Below are 19247 nucleotides of genomic sequence, written 5' to 3'. Positions count from 1 at the left end.
CATGAGAGTTTATTTCATCCTGAAGTACTGGGAATGAGATTTACCTGACTGCTGACCCCTTGGGACTATTCTGAAATGAGCTGTTTATCTTGAGCAATGCTACTCAGCAAGATTTTAAATAAAAATAAATGCACCATCAAAAGCCCTTCCAACGCCCTGGCAGAAAGCATGCAGTAGTTCCGTACATCTGCTGATGGCTTCCCAGGAGAAGATCCCCTGGTCCAGTGTGGTGTGGCTTGATGGAATGCTGAGCCACAGAGAGCACCTGTGTGTTCCTCATGTGGTAGGCCAGAGTACTGAATGACTCTCCTTTAGAATTTGAGTTTTGAGTCAAATCCATATTCTAAAACAAATAGGTGTTGGAGCGTTTGTGATTGCTGAAAACCTGGTTAGAGTGAACTGAGTCTTGAGGGCCACTTTTTCTGTATGGATTTATTTTCCTTCCTTGATCCAGCACTCTAAGAGAGAGATTTCTTCTGTTGGCATTTGGAGGTGGTGAACTTGATTCTTAGCTAGATCTGCCCTTCCTTGGCCAACGCTTTCCTCGCATGGTGTCTGCCCGTAGCATTCTGTGCCAGTGATGACTTAGGGGCCCTGCAGCATTGGCACTGTCCCCTGCTGTGAGAGCGTGGGCGACTCGACTCGCTCCTCCGGGCAGTGCTGGGCTTCCCTGGAGAAGCACTCCTTGACCCTTTGTACTTTGCATACAGTATCCGCCTTGCGGCCGGGCTCCAGCCCGTGTTTGGAATGCGTAGCTAACGCGTTCCACTTGGACCTGCCGTTCCGTTCCATAATGTTAGCTTTAATTGGCTGTTTTTAAACTTTCATGTACAATTTCGTCGTACACGGTAAATTACCACCCTCTTCGCCTTTTCTGAAGAGCAAGAAACTGCAATCCAGGCTGCGCTTCCCCTTGCTGCCTTTTACTGTTGCCCCTGAGGTCTTTCAGAGGCAGCACTGCTGGGTAGTGTTTCTGTAGGAGGACAGAGCTTTTGACTGGTATTTTTCCTCTAATCTTACAGACTGTCTTTTAACGTTGTGATTTTGGATGGACTTTTGCAGTTGGAAATGGAGGTGGGATTGTCAGGTCTTGTCCAAATACGCATCTCCAGTTTAGTATCTGTTGCCTAACTCTGCCTAGCCTGGCTGGATATCCAATGTGTCCTCCAAGTGATACTTTTGTAAAACAATATTTAATTTGCTTGTTTCAGGACAGAGTCAGCTATTCCCAAGGTTTGTTCTTACTCTATGTGAATACGTTTCTGTGTACTTCAAAAGTGTCCTTGTTTCTTGGAAGAGCAGAAAGAAGTCTTTCCTACCGTATGGGTTTCCATCTGAGCATCAGCTGCAGCTAGTTTGGAGAAAGAGGAATAGTTTACTTTTGTGAGGGGTAAAAAGTTGGCAGTATTGCTGCATATAAAACCAATCTTGCAGTTGAAGCTCCAAATAGTGATGAGCCTCTTGTTCATACTTGGTTTGAGTAAAGTAAAACAAAGCCTGCCTTTATCCTCCATAACAGGCTTACAAGCTCATGTTTCGGCTTTTCCTTTCCCCTCCCTTTCTGCCATGGACTCTTTCTTTCTTTTTCTTTTTTTTTTTCCCTTTGCTAAGCAGGCAGTAACTCTCCACAATATTTTTAATCTCAACAAGACGTCCAGCGGCTGATGATGCGCAAGTGTTGCACCAACAGAGGTGGGATGATGGCTGCAGCATTCCACATCAGACGTTTTTGGCTGCAGATCGGTTCTTGCGGCCACTGGTTCCTCCCAGCACAGCGTGTGAGCTGCGGGCAGGCGGCTGCCTTCCATTGACTCCTGTTGTGTGCCTCCCCTCGCCTTTCTGTGGGCTTCCCCAAAAAGTCATGGCTGGAGTCGTACGGTTTGAGATGAAAGAGCCTGTTGTCTTGTTGAATTATCTCGAAAACGAAACAACAGAACAAAAGCTCTGTTATAGTAACATCGTAAGCTAGATTTGAGTAAAACTTTGTATTTCATTTAGTTTTAGACCTGTTGTCTGTTACCCACCTAGCAGCAGAATGGGGCTCAGAGGAGCTTCCTGCACAGAAGTCTGTCCACTGAAATAAGTCATTTCCCCTAGATGTTATGAATGTCTTTGGGAATGGTATACAATGGAATTTTAAAATGATTTAAATGTACGATCATGGGTCTGGAGGAGCCATCAGGATCTTACATCTCGAGAAGCTAGTTTTTTTGAAAGCAGTTTTTAAATCCTAAAGCAGGAATGTCTTTATTTTAATAGTCTGGTGCAGCACTTGAAGTTACTGGTTAGTTTGGGAAATGCCTGAAGAGAAGGCTGCTTGGGATGCTGTTTGCTCGCTAACGGTGTGGCTGCTGGACACTTTTTTCAGATGGGTTCAAGAACTTCCCCCTTACATCTGAACTCCTTGATTCCATACAAAAATCTGCTTAGGTCATAACGTTTAGCCACACGGGGTTGCTTTTATTGTGCAAATAAAGCACCAGAAATTGATTTATAATCTAGCAGTGCTTCATGGACATGCCTGTTTGTTAGGTATGTGTTCCTTCCCAGCAGAAAGCCTTCAGAGCCCTTCAGTCCTGTGCTTGGCCGCTGCAGTCAGGTACTCCACCTCAGCATGAAGTTCCCCACATAATTAAGGGAAGTTGGGGTAACGTCTTGATTTCTACCTGAATGCATCGTTAAACATTGCAAGAGGGGAAATTAGGGCATGGGGTTGGTGTCTTTTTCTTTTTCTTTTTTTTTTTCTTCCTTGCTTTTGGTAAATCTTATTTTTGATGCAAGGGCAGTTCTGTCGCCAGCCAGTCCAGCACGCGTAGACGCTCCCCCCGCCATAAAACAATGAGCACATTCAGGCACAACTCGTGTTTTCAGTTATTAAAAAACGGAGCCGTCTGTCTCTGCCTGTGACTTTAATCTTTAAGCCTTTATTCCCCGTACCCCACCCCCTCTTTCTTTCCCCAACCTTTTGTTTGTGAAGTGCAGGGCTACAGGATACGTGGGCCCGCACTTTCTGAATGTATTGTACGTTCCCTTGGCAATTACAGATGTTTATAACCCTGACTGATGTTATTTCAGTATTGTGAGGGTGAAGAGAAAATTTAAAAATGCTTTAAATTTTTTTTTCTTTGCCCCTTGCAGCCTTTTTTTAGAAAAAAAATATTTTTTTATTTTTATTTTTTAGAGGAGGCTTAATAAATTGTATGCTTTTTAATTGCTTTTATTAAAAAAAAAAATAATCTTTTTCATTGACCTTGGATGAAAAATGCTTGAGCGTTCCAGTAGCCAACCATAACTCTTCTGTAGGGACGGTGTGTTTCACACGGTGTTGTGAAACGTATCTCATACTGGGCTGTAGCACAGAACGAGCTCCTTGCTGTGGGGTCCATGACCTCTGCAATACTTTATTTCTAAGACAGAAATAAGGCAGCTTAAGACTCAAAATACTTGGAGTTTGAATCACGCTAATTTATTTCTAGCTCTGCATGGAAACCAGATTGTTTTGTTTTGTTTTTAATAGAGGAATGATTTAGAATCTGCTGAATTAATGATTTACTTTTGGATTGGTGACTTGCAGAATTGTTCAAGGAGGCTTATTTTTATTAGTCTCGTGGGGACTTTGTAGAGAGATACTCTCGATCTGTAAGAGGTTTAAAATCTGTTTCTCCCTGGTGTTTCTGGAACTTCTAAGGCTGCAGGTGCATGGTAGGATACGTGTCCTTGAACTGATAGAGGTAGAACGAGTAGCAAATCTAAGGTGTTAGCTTTGCACTTTCCTTGGGGATCTTTGTGCATTTCACTATCTCTCAGGTATTTGGCCTAAAGCCTCGAATGTAAGTGGAGAATAGTTTAATGGGACTATGAGTTTCTGGGTTCTTCCTCAGAATCTCAGAGACACAACTTTCATGCCTGTATCTGCTTTCCCACTACATGCAGACTGCTGTTCAGGCGTTGTGCATGTTCAGAGTTACTCATGTAAATGTTACTCATGTAAATGTGCATTCAGGTTGGTCTCTCTGGCTCCAGGTGTTGTATGATAGCAGTTCTTCCTTTGTGATTGCTGCCCAGAGCTTCTTGTTAGATTGCTCTTTCAAAGATACCACTTAGGGATGCAGAAGAATAGAGCATCCTTTGGCCAGGTGGGTCTTTAAGAAGTTAGGATTTTTTTATTTTATTTTATTTTTGCTGTCATTAATGGTACTAGAATCTAATATTGACAGTAAGTCTTGCAGGGAAAATAAGTTAAAAAATTCTAACAGTCCAAGATGTTGCAGTGCAGTAATACTTGTAAGCACCCAGATGGAGGCAATAGATACTCTTCAGTAATGATTCTCCAGTCCTTAGGGGGAAAAAAAAGTTGGTCATTAACCATAGTACATTTCTCTTTATCCTGAGATAACCAAGTACTTCAGTTGTGTATTGCTTTTGTAAGGATTTCTGAAATGTGCTATTTCTTGCATTGAAACACAGGCACAGATGTGATTGAATCCTAGATATGCTAATGTGACTATATAATCTTGTAAAAATTGTAAAAGAACTTGAAAAGATGAAGAGCTGATTGAAATATTACTGATACAGAATACTATATACAAAAAAATGTTTATGTGTTTTGTAAATATCTTCTTTTCTACTTGGAGTCCCTGTATATAATAATTTATTCACATACTTCTAGAATTATGGGCATTCCCAGAGCTGGAGGTGCTGCAGGGGCACCCACGTTGTCTTCTCCCTACTTTATATTATTAGTGAAGCATCTCATAAACCTCACGTGTAACATTCCTGAAGCTGGGAGTTGTCTGTTCACTTCTGCTTGATGAGAACTGACTCTTTAGAGACAGAGCAGAAGACTGGAGGCTGTGTGCAGCCTGGGAGCTGAGGATGGAGCTGTGTCCTCGTTCAGGCAGCCTCGTGATTGGTAACTTTTTGGGATGCCTGATGCCTTTTCTGCTTTTTGCTGCTGCTTTTTGATCTAAGAAATGTCTTCAAATACTGCCAGTCTGCCCTGTTGGAAAGAGGGAGCAGCATGACCACATCTTGTACTCGTGTTGTTTTTTTTCTTTGCACTTTGTTTAGTGTACAATATATATTTAGCTTTGCTAGTCAAGTATATTTATCATTTTAATCTGACACATGATTGGCAATCTTGTGGAGAGTATAAGTAAAGCTGGCATGAGTCAATAAAAAGGCTCCTTTTTATCTGGTCTCTTCTCACCTGTTTCCTTTCCAGCATTTACCTTAAAGACTTTACGGACTACCAGGATCCATTTATGATCAGCTGTTTAAGGCCCAAGTGTAATGGTCCATTAATTCCCAGAGCAGTCCAGAAACACATATGGCAAAATACCTCTGAAAAAGACTGAAACCTCAAATAATTGCTCATGAGGTTCCAGGAAGGCTTACTAGAATATTGGGCACGCAGTGCCATCTGAGGAGGTTACAGCAGGGTTTCAGATGTGTCTTGATTTATTTATTTATTTATTTATTTATTGTCCCTTCCTTTCTTTCCAAATCATAACCATAGTGCTGGTTGATTTACTGTTCAGCTTATTATCACGTTGTTTCAGAGATGTTCTTTCATGAACTCAGCCCTACGCAGAAGTAGGCACTTGGCTGCAAACCTGTTCTTGAGCCTGTGAGAATATCAGTGGATTATAGGTGCCATTTTCCTATGTCAGATGAGAACCTAGAAATCTGACATGACTTTTTCTTGTAGTTCAAATACCAAATTAAGGGACCAAAACTTTCCATACTCTATGCAATACAAACACATAGTGCCAAAAAAAAGTGGCAATGCAAATGGTAATAGCCCAATTGTTTTCTTTTCTTGTGCTTTGTTTTGCTTTCAAGTGTATGAAATTGCCTTTTTTTTTTTTTTTTTGTAATGTCATAGATTGTGCTTCAAGAATGATGAGCGGTATAATGACATTCAGGCTGAAATGTTAGCTAACTTTTGCTTTAGTTTTATGCAATATCCTGAATATTTAACTTCCCAGCTTCATTTGTGTCTGCATTTGCATATGCGTATATATGAATGACACTTTAAAAAGTTAATGTTTGCTAACTAATTCACAATTTATGCACTCTCTTTTTCAAGCCAAGAAAGAAATTAATGCGGCTGAAATACCAAGGTGTTGTGTAATTCAGGGAACGTTCACTTTTTTTGTAGCAGTCATCTGTGTCTACTCAGTATGACTGTTGAATGTTTAAGATATGTAGGCGTTTTTAACCCCTTCCATAGTTAATGTTTTCAGCCCTAAATTAAGTAGAGGTTCTTTTTGGATTCTGTCCAGTTTGTGCCGTGTTCGTCGATACAGAAATTCAGATGTGTTAACGTGTAGTATTACAGAAGAGGGCATTGCAGTGTATGGAAGAAGGATCATAGAATCATAGAGTGGCCATGGTTGAAAAGGACCATGATGATCATCTAGTTTCAACCCCCTGCTATGTGCAGGGTCACCAACCACCAGACCAGGCTGCCCAGAGCCACATCCAGCCTGGCCTTGAATGCCTGCAGGGATGGGGCATCCACAGCCTCCTTGGGCAACCTGTTCCAGTGCCTCACCACCCTCTGATGTCTTCTCTTTCGTTACTATTTATCTCTATTTTTACCTGTGCTATACACTATTGGGCATTTCTCATTATAAGGTGGGATTATTAACTTTCCTATAGACTGTAGAGAGAACATTCTCATTTATGGTGATGTTTCTGGTTTTCTTCAGTCGTTGAAATTTTGAACAGGAATTGAAATGTCAGACCCCAGTAGTGTTACTCATCACATTTACTGCATTTTCTCTGGAAACAAGTGGAGGTTTCAGGGGGTAAAAGCAAGAAAGTCAATGATGGCATAAATGTCCTTTGCTATAAGCTTCATCACAGTGCCTTTAATAAAGGATGTAAACATAAATGTCTTGAAATCCAACTAGAGCTAACTTAAATCTTAGTTGTGCAAATATCAAATCTGCCTTTCCATTTGGCTGAAGCCACACAGTATCTAGCAGCACTAATTAAGAGATTAGCACTTCCCCATTATGTGACTCATTGTGCTCTTTTTAGAGGGATTTTGATTTCCTTCTCTTGCTTAACTTCATATGCTTTTGTCACTGTATGCCGTTATGTGGAATTTTCTCTATAAAAATTTGAACATGAAGTACTTGCTGCATTTGTCTTATTTCCTGTTTTTGAGGCCACTTATCTTTCAGATTCCTTTTTCAGAACATGCTTAGATGTAAGAGTAGCACTGAATATTACATCCCTTGTGCAGTCCACTACTCTACCTTTCTTCACTGCTTCTAAAAATAAAAACAATTTTGCATTGAACATAAATGTGTCGGCAGATTCTGAAAAGAACAGCATTTATTTGCTGTAAATACTTGCATACTGGCTGATGAATGTCATCCAACTTTTTAGCAACACACTGACTGCTGACTGAGCTTCAGTCAGCAGTCCTGAGCAGCTGGGCCTTTGCTTGTCTGCAAGTGTGCATCCTCAGCTACAGCCCTTCCTGTGCTGCTCCTGCTTTAGGTGCAGGTGAGGCAGAGGTTGGGTGCTGTTGTCTTCTGGTATGTTGCGTAAGGAAGGAAAAGCACAGGAAATGATTCCGTGCTGCCAAAATTGAGAAGTTGCATAGCAGTTTCTTTTATTGGTAGTGATGTGTATTTGGGAGCCTTTGAAGGAAGAACTTTGTGTCTGTGTGTGTGGTGTTTTCTATTTATTTATTTTACAAACTATGTAAAATTTTAATGTGCTTGACAAGTGAATTTATTTAGATCGTAATGAGAGCTTCCCATACTTGCCTTGTTTTGGAATTGTCTCTCCCCTATTATAAACAAAATCTTTTTTACAGAAAACCTTTTTCCCTTAGCATAGAGATAGCAATTCAAGAGATCTTTGCTTTCTGGAAAAGCTATTTATATTTTTTTGACCTTGAATGTTTTTCTTCATTTCATGCTGTCCTTTCCCATTGTAGCATAAGGCTGCAGAAGGAGACCACAGCATTTGGAGGGTACTCCACTGTGCTGCTGTTCCAAAGCTTCTTGGCCTGGTGCTTTTGAACTCCTTAGCAAAAGCAAAAAAAGAGCAAAGTTTTCACGTTCATCTCTGTAAGCAGTGCTGCTGGTTGCTCAGGGTGAGCCCTTATTGTTTTCTGAATAATCAAGTCCTTGAAAGTAATACACAGATGTCAACAACCCCGTGCTAGATTCCTGCCTGTGTCGCAGGATCATTGAGTGTATCTGCATTCTCGGTTCCCTTTCTGAGCACCTTGATTCTGTGTCCAGCCCTCCTGCACTTGCCTGTTGTGAGTTGAATTTGTGTGGTCTTGGGAAGTGTGTTCCTTGGCTCCATGGGCAGCCCGGCATCCACTCCTTCTCCAAAGAGGCTGACAGCAATGTGGGGCTCCTTACTTTCTCTGTGAAGTCTTGCTAAAGGTCTCGCGATGACCTTCCTTTGCCTGTATTGTAATATCTTTTGGGGGTGGTCTTTACTTTCAGGTTTATTTTTGCAGCAAAAGTAATCTGTTTAAGCTTACTCATATGGACACTACTGCAGCAGCAGGATCTGCATATATCGTTAATTATTAGATGACGTCCCTCAGTGTTTCTCATCATAACCTTCACGGAGACATTATCGCTTCTGTGCTTCCTCCGCATGGACAATCGAGCTTATTGATGTATTCTAATTATGTTATTTGTCCCTTTGAAGAACACAGGCTTGTCTCTGACATACTAGACAAAAGGAAGGGTGAAGGCCCATAGGTCTTTTAACATCGTCAGGACAGTGTTGCACTCTATTTCATATTCCAAATAAACCATAAAGTATATTCTTGTGTGATGTTTTTTTTTCTCCAGGAGAATCCTTCTATTCCTCGTTAGCAGTTATCTCTTTCCATCACTTACTGTTTATATTTGAGTTGAATTCGAGATTACAGTAAATAACCAAAAGGTTATTTGGCATATCAGAAAAGTTGTTCCTAGAAGCGTGCTCGTGTAGCCGTCCTGCTTTCTCTTTGTAACTCTCGTTTTAGGAAGGAGCTTGGTGCCTGGTTTTCATTTAAGGGGAATTTGTGCAACCAGCGGTTTCTTTATTGTTAGGGAAAAAAAAAAAAAAGAAATATGCGTATAATTCTAAGCTTTACTGTGTATTCAGAAAGCAGGCTGCGGGTTGCTGGTCTGACCCCTGCTATCGGAGATGCGCCAAGCTATCCAGAGATAGAAGCCGTGCAGTCTGTTTGTGTTTCCAGCTGCTGAAGCCTTCAGGAACAGCGTGCCTGGGAAAGGGTGGTGGGATGCTCGAGCTCCACGAGTTCCTGTTCTTTTCAAAGCGGTTCCTAATGCAAGTTGGTGTATCAGTTTTGATCCACGATTTGCATTGCTTTGCAGAGGATCGCTTCATGGATAATTCATGCGCTCCGGTTGTGTGCACATCTCTCCCTGCCTCTTTTTTTCTGCTTAAAGTTTGGAAGATTTCATATCCTGCAAAACATCTCCCTTATTCAGCTCAGTGCCTCCCCCCACGGCACCTAGCCCAACTCGTGGCATCTCCCGAGGTGTCACTGTGTATGAAAGCAGGGAAGAATGTAGTCCTTTCTGAAATAGATTCCTTACAAGGAGGGGGGGCTGGGAAAGGGGAAGTTTCATACTGGCTGCATGATACAGACAATATTTCCTGAGACAGGAGATACTAACCTCAAAGAATTTAAAATAAAACATTGATCTTTTTTACTTTTTTAAGGGGAATAGGGGAGGCAAAAATGGTTAGAATAGTTGCTCTTTTTATCCTCTGTGCAGATGAAATTGATTAAACCTTAAAAACTCGCCTCAGTCCACCCGGTTTATTAATTGAAGAATTTCCTCTTCCCCAGAATGGGAAGTGCACATTAGAACAGAGCTTTGCCCCTGAGTAGCAATGATACTTGAGAACAGCACATTTTCTACAATCCGATTTTCTCTTCAGCACTAGAGGAAATCCTAACATGGTAAAAACATATTGGGGGGGGAAAAAAGAAAAAAAAAAGGAAGTCCTCTTTCATTTCCTTGTAAAGCATGAAATCAAATTATAGCCCGTGGCCCGCAATTATTTTATTTTTACATTTCAAATTCCGCTTTCTGCTTCCTTTCGGTGTCTGCAAACAGGAGTTGGACTGCTGGTGCAAAGTCAGCTAACGAGATGACAACAAATGGAGAAGGATGCAGTAGCTTAAAGAAGCCCCAAGTCAGCTGTGCTCAGGTTTGGTGCCCGCGTGCCCATGGGACCCTGTGCTGGCTCACACTGGGAGCCCTTCTGTCCTGCTCTGCACTGCCTGGGTCTGACTGCAGTCCATATGGCTTTGTAGGGATAGATGATGAGGAATCTAATGTAGTACTGAGCTTCTGCTTGCTAAAGTAGTAGTGGTTTTAGATACTCTAATATTCTTAATCTTTTGTTGAAAGAAAAAAAAAACAAAAAAAAACAACCATTCAAACTGTCCCAGATGTCTTCAAGTTTTTTCTTTTTCAGCGATACTGAAATTGCCAGTTAGTTTAGTGCTTGCAGTTTATAACTAATGTGGGTGTAGTGTGCACATATAGAGGAGGTAATTGACTGTATTGTATTTATTTATTTCCCCCCACACACCCCTTAGGTTTAAAAATGCCTTTGTTAACTTGCTGCGAATGTGCTGTAGGGCTCCATCTCCATGCAGCTCAATACTGGAGCTCAGGTATTCAGGTAACATACAGGTGTTGTGCAGGAGGATGCACCAACAGGAAGGTTTTTGAGTTCCTGAACTTGCAGAGTTGCTACGGCTTCCATGACAGAGGCTGAAAGGGATTTGCCATGTAAGACACGATATTCTGTGCCAAAATAAACACAGCAATTACAGTGCTTTGCAGTTATAAAAAGTACAGTCTATGGATTGGGTACTCCTGTGATGTTTCCCTGTGAATATGGTATGACAGATCTGGTTTTAATACTTTTTGGTTTTGGCTTTCTGAAACAATAAGCCATTCACATTGTGAAAGCCTACTCAGGAGCCCACTGTGCCAGACAGGAACGCAGCCTGATGTGGGGGCTCGCCTGCGGTCCCACTGGCAGCATGGATCCTATTTGATGTGCAGGCAGTGGCAGTAAGGAGTTACTTCCTCGATGATGATCGCTGTCAGATATTCCCCAGAATTCAAAAGCCAGAGTGGATTGGACTTGAGTATTCGAAGCTAGGGTAGACATTTTCTTTCTCTTCTCTGAAAATATTTTGTTAACCTCTTAGTTGTGTGATTCTTGTCAGTGTTGTGGTATAGATGAGTGCTGGTGCTCCCGAGCCCAGCTGGCACAGCTCTTGCAGGCTGTTCTCTGATGCAGTGCTGCCAGCCTTGTTGCTTGTCCCCATATCTGGCTGTCACCCAATCTCCCTCTGTTTGTGTTATCTCTGTGTTTGTTTTCCTTCACTCAGCAGACCATCTACTTCTTTACTTTGTTTTTCCACTGTGGTTTAGCTTCTTATTGTGCAATATAATTCCCATCTTTCCTTCTCCCTTGTGTTTTCTGGTGACAACTAGTTTGTTTCACTTCCTTCTTGCAGGGCTGTAGCTGAGTGCTGTCATCACAAGAAGGATACCCTGATGGTGGATGGTTTTCAAACTGAGTGAGAAATCATACTTCATGAGAACTGTCTTCCTTAATGCTCTTCAACACCACTTTCATGGATGAAACACGTGTCTGGTTTTTCTTCCTATAGGGGAGGTCATTTGAATACCGTAATTCAGCTGAATTGTAGATTCTATGTCACCTACTTCAGTGCAATGAAGATTCTCTTATTGCTGTGCTTCCTAGTATGCAGACTCATCCTTTGCATGCATCTCTCCTTCAGTCAGGTTTATTTCCAGTCCTGCTTGCCTGCTTTGAGGGCTCGGTATGGAAGCAATGACTGTTCTTCATCTTGACAGTGTAGGCTGATATTCTGTCCTGCTTTGAGAGAGAATGTGCTTCATTTCCTTGTAGTTCCATTTGACACACAGGACCCATGGCAGGCCTTCTGTGGTCAGATAGTGCAGGTTTATGGCGTGATACCATCACCTTGTTTTATTCTTCTCAGTTGTGGAGCCTCTACTTGGTATGGCTGTAATGTTTTTAAGCTTCAATTAAAAGGTCGTTCCAAGTCAGATTGTATACACAACAACACATTTATATAATCCATTCTTACTGTAGCTTTTCTTAGTTCAATCTTCTGCTTATTCTTATCTTATTCTTCAGGAGCATTGTTCCTTTTCTTGACCAAAATCCAACATGGTGGTAAGTTGATTTAATAGTCTGAAAGAGAACTTCATATTTGCAATTTAATTAAAACATATTGTAGGCGTCTCCTATAATTATTTACATCCTAAAGGAAAAGCTGTTCTGAACGAGGTATTTGATGCTCTGGAGAGGTTATATGCGTGCTGAGGCTGTGGCTTTGTCACCTTCCTTTAAGTGATTTGTTAACTTTCACCATTAGGGACTTTGCCCCCAAGAATCCCCATATACTTTGTTTTGATCTCCCTGGGTTACTTCACTTTTAAGTGTTTAATGAACTATTATGCATGGATGAAGGGCGACTAAGGAAATGGGTTATAGACTAAAACAAAATTCACAATAGCTGTACTAAGCCATATACTTGCTAGTTTGAGTATGTTGCTGTTTCCTTGGCTGTAATGTGCTTTCATGCTGAGTGTCTTGATGCATTTTCTGGTGGTTTTGGAGTTTCTCCATGGGCTGTGCAGTTATTTTTCCTGTGTTCATCTTTTCTTTGCTGTGAAATGCCCCGAGGTAGACATTCTTGACCCTCTAGCAACAGGGCTGATGAGTTTTGTCGCTCTTTTCAAGTGTTACTAATAGATTCATAAATACAGCAATTACAAGTATTTGCTTTGTAACAAATGTATTCAAAGCAGTTAATTTAGTGTTTCAAGATAAAGGGGCCCTTGTACTGAAACTGCATGTAACAGCTTCAGTACAGATTTTGTCTCCTGTTGGAGGGAAGAGATATTGCACCATACATAATGCATCACACGAGCCTCCCTTTGCAGGACCAGAATCAGATCTGGTTGCTTTGACTTCATTACAGAGCACAGAGTGCCATGCCCTAGCAGTCATAAGGCTTAGCTAAAACTTAAGCTGCAATATTGTTATTTCACTGAACGAATGAGCTGTCTTTTTATGGTATTAATGTTATTTAACTTCATGGTTTGATTTTAGTTATTAACTCCCTTTCATTTTTAAAGGTGTCATCTGTGCAGGAAGAATTACCATGCGGAGTAGTTTTAATACAGAACATGGGCATTAAGTTTTACATACAAAAAACCCAACCCCTGCTGGATACGCTCACAGCAGTGCGTGCATGCTGATTGTTTGGTGTTTTGTTCCACTTGAACAATTTTCATGCTGTTGGTTCCCCTTGTTTGCTGTTCTCCAGCTCTGTGCTTCAGCGTGGCGTGGAACATCCCAGCCTTTCGTGCAGCCCTGGTGAGAGCTGTTATAATTTAAGCGAGTTCTAAATTAATAGCATTCTTGAAACAATGAAAATACAAATACTTTTGAAGAGATAAACTTTATCTTCAGTTTGTCTTGGAGAGTTCTTTGCAATGGCTGCTGAAAAGTTGTGCAGGAGCTTTGCAGATGTCATCGTAAGCCAGCCAGCCCTCTGAGGCATCCATTATTTACATTTAGCATTCATTATTCCAAGATGAAAGCTTCGGTAGGTTGAAAATAGTCATTTTGTAACCATAACTTTTTTCTTGTCGTCGTTCCCACCCACTCGTTCACCCATGCACTTCAGCCTCAGAATGATTTCCTATCCCAAGAGTTCATGGGAACTAGAAACAAGGGTAGCTGTTGTGACTGCCATTATAAAGACTGGGAAAAAAATAAAGTGGGTTGGAGAGGGCAAAAGAACAAGGAACCGTCGCATCGATCTCGTGTTCTTCTGATCAAAAGCTTGAGACAAATATTAAAAGCACTTATGTTCCAAATGCTGCAGTTTTACATGATTTCTTCTACTACATTTCTTAATGTGTTGGGTGTTTTTTGACTAACATAACTTCCTGATAGTTCGGCTTTACATTTCTTTTTCTGCTTCATACTTAAACTTTCTTACACTGAAGTTGTTGCAGCTTCGTTTTGGTTGTTCAGAGTATTTCAGTTCCCTGGAGTGAGGCAGTTCCTGAATGCTATTAGTGGAGGCCCAACACTCACCAAAAGCTCCTTGAAAATGAAGTTAAATTCATGAAATTTGAGTTGCTTTAGTCAGAGGTTAAAAAGCTCATGAAAACAATATTTAAAAAATAATCCATGAGCACAATTGGTAAAAGTAGCCTGAAATTTAGGAGTTTTTTCAGGTAAAGCAGATCTAAGAATCTGTTCTGTTTATGGCTGTGATATGAAATATGCTTTTCGCTGATGTAGAAATGAACTGGGAGTGAATGCTGATGTATCGAAGGGTTTAAATCAGCTCTTCTTCATATTGAAGGCTTTTATGAATTTCCTTTGATTTGTAGTAAATCTGACCCTTATTTTTAAATGCAGCAATAGTGTCTTTGCACTGTTAATGTAGGGGAACATGTAAACAATCATAGGCTAGAATATTTTTATAATCTGATAGGAGTATATAAGGGCTTACATTCCTTAAGTCCTATTTTCAAACACAGCCAGGCATTCGATGCTTGCATTAATTTGTACTTTGTTCATAATTCTGGGCACGTGTACATATCCAGACAGTTTTTATGGAAGCTATTTGAGAAAATGATGCCGAGCCTCTTTATGCTGCTGCAGTTCTGACTGTGAATTCTTCTCCAGGTGCCCAGATTATCGATCTGATGATGCTTGTCATCGACGTGACAAAGGGGATGCAGACGCAGTCAGCGGAGTGCTTGGTGATCGGGCAGATTGCCTGCCAGAAGATGGTGGTAGTTCTGAACAAAATAGATCTCCTTCCAGAGGCCAAGAGACAAAGTGCCATTGAGAAGATGACTAAGAAAATGCAGAAGACCTTGGAAAATACAAAGTAAGTTAACAGTCACATTAACAGTTAACTTGTAACATAAATACTTTAACCACATTTCACTTCCAACATTTTTCTGAATTCATCTGTCTGGCTCCTTTAGATGAGTCATAGATGTAGATGAGGAGAAGAGTGGAAAGATTACCAGAAATTCAAACTCGGCCCTGGATTTGGAAGTATCATGTACATAGAAATTTCTTAGTGCGATTAAACTTTTCAGTTTAAAGGACTGCTTTGAATTCAGATTGCATAAAACCAAGCCAGAAAGTCTGGATGAAGGAGAACTTCTTAGTTCGTGAGCTTGTAAATTTTGTTATTTTCCAGAATTCTTTTTCTACTTTAATGACAAGAAAGACTTAGAGCTTTTCCTTAACCCAAGGTGAAAGATGCGATTGCCCTAAGTAGGGAAATAAAGGCAGCTTCTACCTGGGACAGATCAGGATGGACAAGAATCTGATTGACAGTGTTCCTGAAGTTTCCTGTAATGCAGTGTGACTGGCTGGATTGGTATTTCAGTCTTTGTGCATAAATTAATTGAGGAAAATAATGAACAAAGTGCAGGGAGATTTGCAATTGAAAATGTAGCTGTTATGAAGTGGGACAATAAAACAGAAACTCTTAGAGTGGTTACACAATTTAGTGGTTTATACAAATAGAAGCAGAGCTTACTTTGTCCAGGGTTGTGAGGGGACATTATGACTCCAAGGTTCATAGCTTGGAGGTCACATTTTGATTTTGAGAATTGAGGGAATGAAGTACAGATGAGTCCCACAGGTATGTCTTGAAAATGAGCAGACTCAGAAATGAAGGGAAAGTGAGTTTTTGAAGTATGGGACATGTTAACTGCGAGGTCCTTTCTGCCATCTCTCTTTTAAAACAAGGATGTACATCAGTTGATAACAACAGCTGTGCTTCCACATGGAGAGAACTGGTCTGTCGTGATGTTTTAATTATTCATTTGAACTCTGGATCGTAGAAATGCTCTTCAATCGGATGTGCCTGTGTATTGTTCCCATAACTAACATTCCTTTTTTGCAAGAGCAATCTGTGCTTTATGATGCTTGCTACCCTGGGCTGATTGCAAAGTGCCTATTGCATTGTATGTTGGGCACATTTTGTTTCTTGACAGCCTCCTTTCCACTCATCTTTAAACTTCCAAACACATGCTTAACTGTTTTTGTATTTCTAAACTACTTTGAACAGCAGGGCGCATGCTGAGACCATCTGACAGCTGCCTCAGAACTACAGACACTTGTCAATAGGGTGTTTTCCAGGACTAGTTCACTTGCTGATTATTATTATAGGCAGAGGAAAGTAACTTGTTGTAATTTGAAAATTTGACCTAATCTTGTGATACTGTAAGTAAATGCAAAGTGTTCCTACAAATGGAATTTCTATTTAATTGTAAGTTCTGGCATGTGCTATCTTGTGTCTTTGTTCAACCGGGTCTAAACACTGCTGACAAGAAATCCGTGTTGTGGAGTGACAATTTTAGTAGGTCCTAATCATATTTGGAAGTACCTCCAATGTCAGCATATGATTACTTCAGTTTATTCTGGCATAGGGGAAACAGAGTGAAGCATTTGGTTCCACATAAATCTTTATTTATTGTAATATGTTGTCCTAAAGAATTTCCACGAAAATAAGAGTTCTGAAAGTCTCACTGGTTAATCACAGAAATTTTCCGTGCACATTTTTTTACCCTTTGTTTCCAGATGCTGCAGAGAAAATGTACTGGATTCTCTTTTGCTACTAAATGAGCTCACTGTACAGAATTTAGTGTTTTTTCTTTACTGTAGTTCATTCCCTTTTTGAGATGAAATCTATGATTTGGGGTGAAGGAGAATCACAAGGTTGACAGCACTCACGACTTTTGGTCTGAATGTATTGAATCAGAATCATCTTTCAGAGCCAAGCAATTCTTATTTTTATTTTTACTGTTGATTATTGTTCCATTACTTGAACAAATATGTGTATTTAATGTGGTTAATCCTGAATTTTGAAAAAATGCAGTAATAACCTGACTTACAATCTGATTTCTCTGTCCAAAATGTAGGCAATGCAAGCTATCACATCAGCTGAACTATAGGTTGTGTTCTATAGGGAGCAAATGTCACAAATTCAGTCAGCAGACTTTAAAAAATAACAAAGCAGCTGCTGAATATTAAGGGCTTGAAGAATAAAATTCAGTGCAAGAGAAAAGCTAAAGTGGGGTCAGCTGTGCTGCTCTTTTCAGAAGCTTTGCATGTTTGAGATTGTTTTATAAATTTTCATTTCAGTAGAAATGGACCTTTCCACTGTCTGCAAATCTTACAGACTGTCTGCACACTCAGGTAGATATCGTGCCATCTTGCATTTGGCTCCTGGTTGGAAGGTTATGACTGTACAGCCAGGACTGTAATTGTTCTAGTGAAAGTTGAAAACTGAGCTGGTCTCCAGGTAAGCTAGATTGAATTCAGAACCACTATGATAAAACTGGGTAATACGTCCTTGCTTCAGAAATGATGTCTTGCTTTCAGTGTCACTCAAAAGTTGAATCTGTGCCTAATGCTGAACATAGTTAAAGATTTGATGGTGAAGTTCGTTAGCACAAATTCCAGTAGTTAAAAAAAATAAAATAAAACTGCCCGTTATTCACTAAGAGGGAAGAACAGATAAATTAGATTCTCAGACAGTAGCTTTGCCTTCACAGTCTGGTTTACAGACGTGAGAGATCTGTGGTCTAATTTGGGAGTCTTTCTCTCTTTCAGATTCTCTGGGTGCCCTATTGTTGCCGTTGCAGCAAAGCCTGGTGGACCGGAAGCTCCAGAGTCTGAGAATCCACTTGGTGTTTCTGAATTAATTGAGGTACCTGCTGAAGAACTTAATGCTGTAAAATGTGCTTGAGCATCTTTAAATCTTTTGAAGTGACACTGTACTAGTATCTAGGACTGAAGAAGTACTGCCTTAATGTCTGTTTGGTGGGACTTAACTCATCAGGATTCCTTCCAGTGAGTGGAAGAGTTACAGATCTGTGCCCCAAAAATGGATCTTCTTTTCTAACCTCAAATTCTTTGGATAGCTGTCTTAAGAAGCCACTGTCACACATGGTGAAGTGTTTTAAAGTTGCCAGGAATTACAAAGCATAATAAATAAAAATTGCTTTAAAATTCTGCCTAATCATTGCTAGGTGTTATTTTCGAATTACACCATGTATGGGAATTGCTAAGTCATGACCTGAACCAATGATTGAGCACCTGAGGAAGGAACACAGCCAGCCCTGAGAGCACAGATGAAAGCAATTCACCTGTGCAACTGCCTCCCTAAACCTCATTTAAGGGCTCCCTAAGCCTCATTTAAGGGCTGGGTGCCTCCACGGAAGGTTCTCTACCTGAAGGATCCATCCTTTTGAAGTATTTGGCATCCTATCCTTGGGATGAGTAAGCAAAACTTTTGTTCTTTAACTAGGTTATAGCTATCACTCTTTTTTGGTAATTTAGAGCTGGTTATCTGCCATTGCCTTTTCCTATGCACCGCAGTTAGGAAAATAACAAAGTTTGAATTTGTTCACTCAGAAATCATGCATAGCTGAGTGTCTCCTTCCTTCACACGAGTGCTACGGTAGAGGTTTAAGTGTGTGATCCTTTATTCTAAACAACCCCTGCCTCATTGTGGAGGACAGACAGAACTGAACTCCTGAGGAGACAGTCAGCATTTTGTTTTAATTCTCATTATTCTCTGTGTGGCTTCATAACTCCATTCAAATGCTGCTCTGCAGTTAGAATAATTAATTTCCTTCTGGACTTTTCTTTGGCACTTATCAGTGATGATTTGAACACTTGGCAAATAGTTAATTTACTTCCAAAAGACCTATAGGAAGTGCAGAGGTGACTGATCTGAATTTAGATTGGGATGCTGAGGGATAGAGGAGTTAAGTCCAATGAGTTTACTAATACTGCTTGCCAAATTTAAAGCAGCTAGGAACTCTTCTGGGACGTGCTTGCCAATTTTGATTGCAATTGTGAGTGCTTACCAAGGTTTGAGGTTTCCATTTGAACCATCTGAGGTATACAACCAATGATTACCTGTGGCAAGTTTCATTTGTAGGAACATGACGATATGTGGAGGTTGTGGCATTAGTAACTGTAAAATCTGTTTCCTGGAGCAGCCCCACCTGCCCTTAGAATGAAACCATCTTTCTTTGTGATGCTGTGACTTGTTTACTGTATGCCTTGTGCTTCTGGAAAAGATAAAATGCATCGCT

General features: G+C 40.5%; 1 protein-coding gene across 3 annotated transcripts in view; it reads left to right on the top strand.

Annotated features, from left to right (window-relative positions):
• The window catches only part of EEFSEC (eukaryotic elongation factor, selenocysteine-tRNA specific), a 114967-nt gene that overhangs the window by 15186 nt on the left and 80534 nt on the right, over positions 1–19247 (top strand). For all 3 annotated transcript variants that reach the window (XR_014886431.1, XM_031555571.2, XM_085236102.1), the window contains exons 2-3: positions 14800–15007; positions 17755–17851. Coding sequence is in view for 2 of the 3 variants with exons in the window: in XM_031555571.2 (XP_031411431.2) it covers positions 14800–15007; positions 17755–17851 (305 nt within the window). In the remaining variant the exon portion in view is untranslated. The remainder of the gene's footprint in view (positions 1–14799; positions 15008–17754; positions 17852–19247) is intronic.

The sequence above is a fragment of the Meleagris gallopavo genome, chromosome 14 (assembly GCF_905368555.1).
Source record: "Meleagris gallopavo chromosome 14, MGAL_WU_HG_1.1, whole genome shotgun sequence".
NCBI lineage: Eukaryota > Metazoa > Chordata > Aves > Galliformes > Phasianidae > Meleagris > Meleagris gallopavo.
Note: the sequence above shows the minus strand (reverse complement) of the source record. Positions and strands in the feature narration are given on the sequence as shown.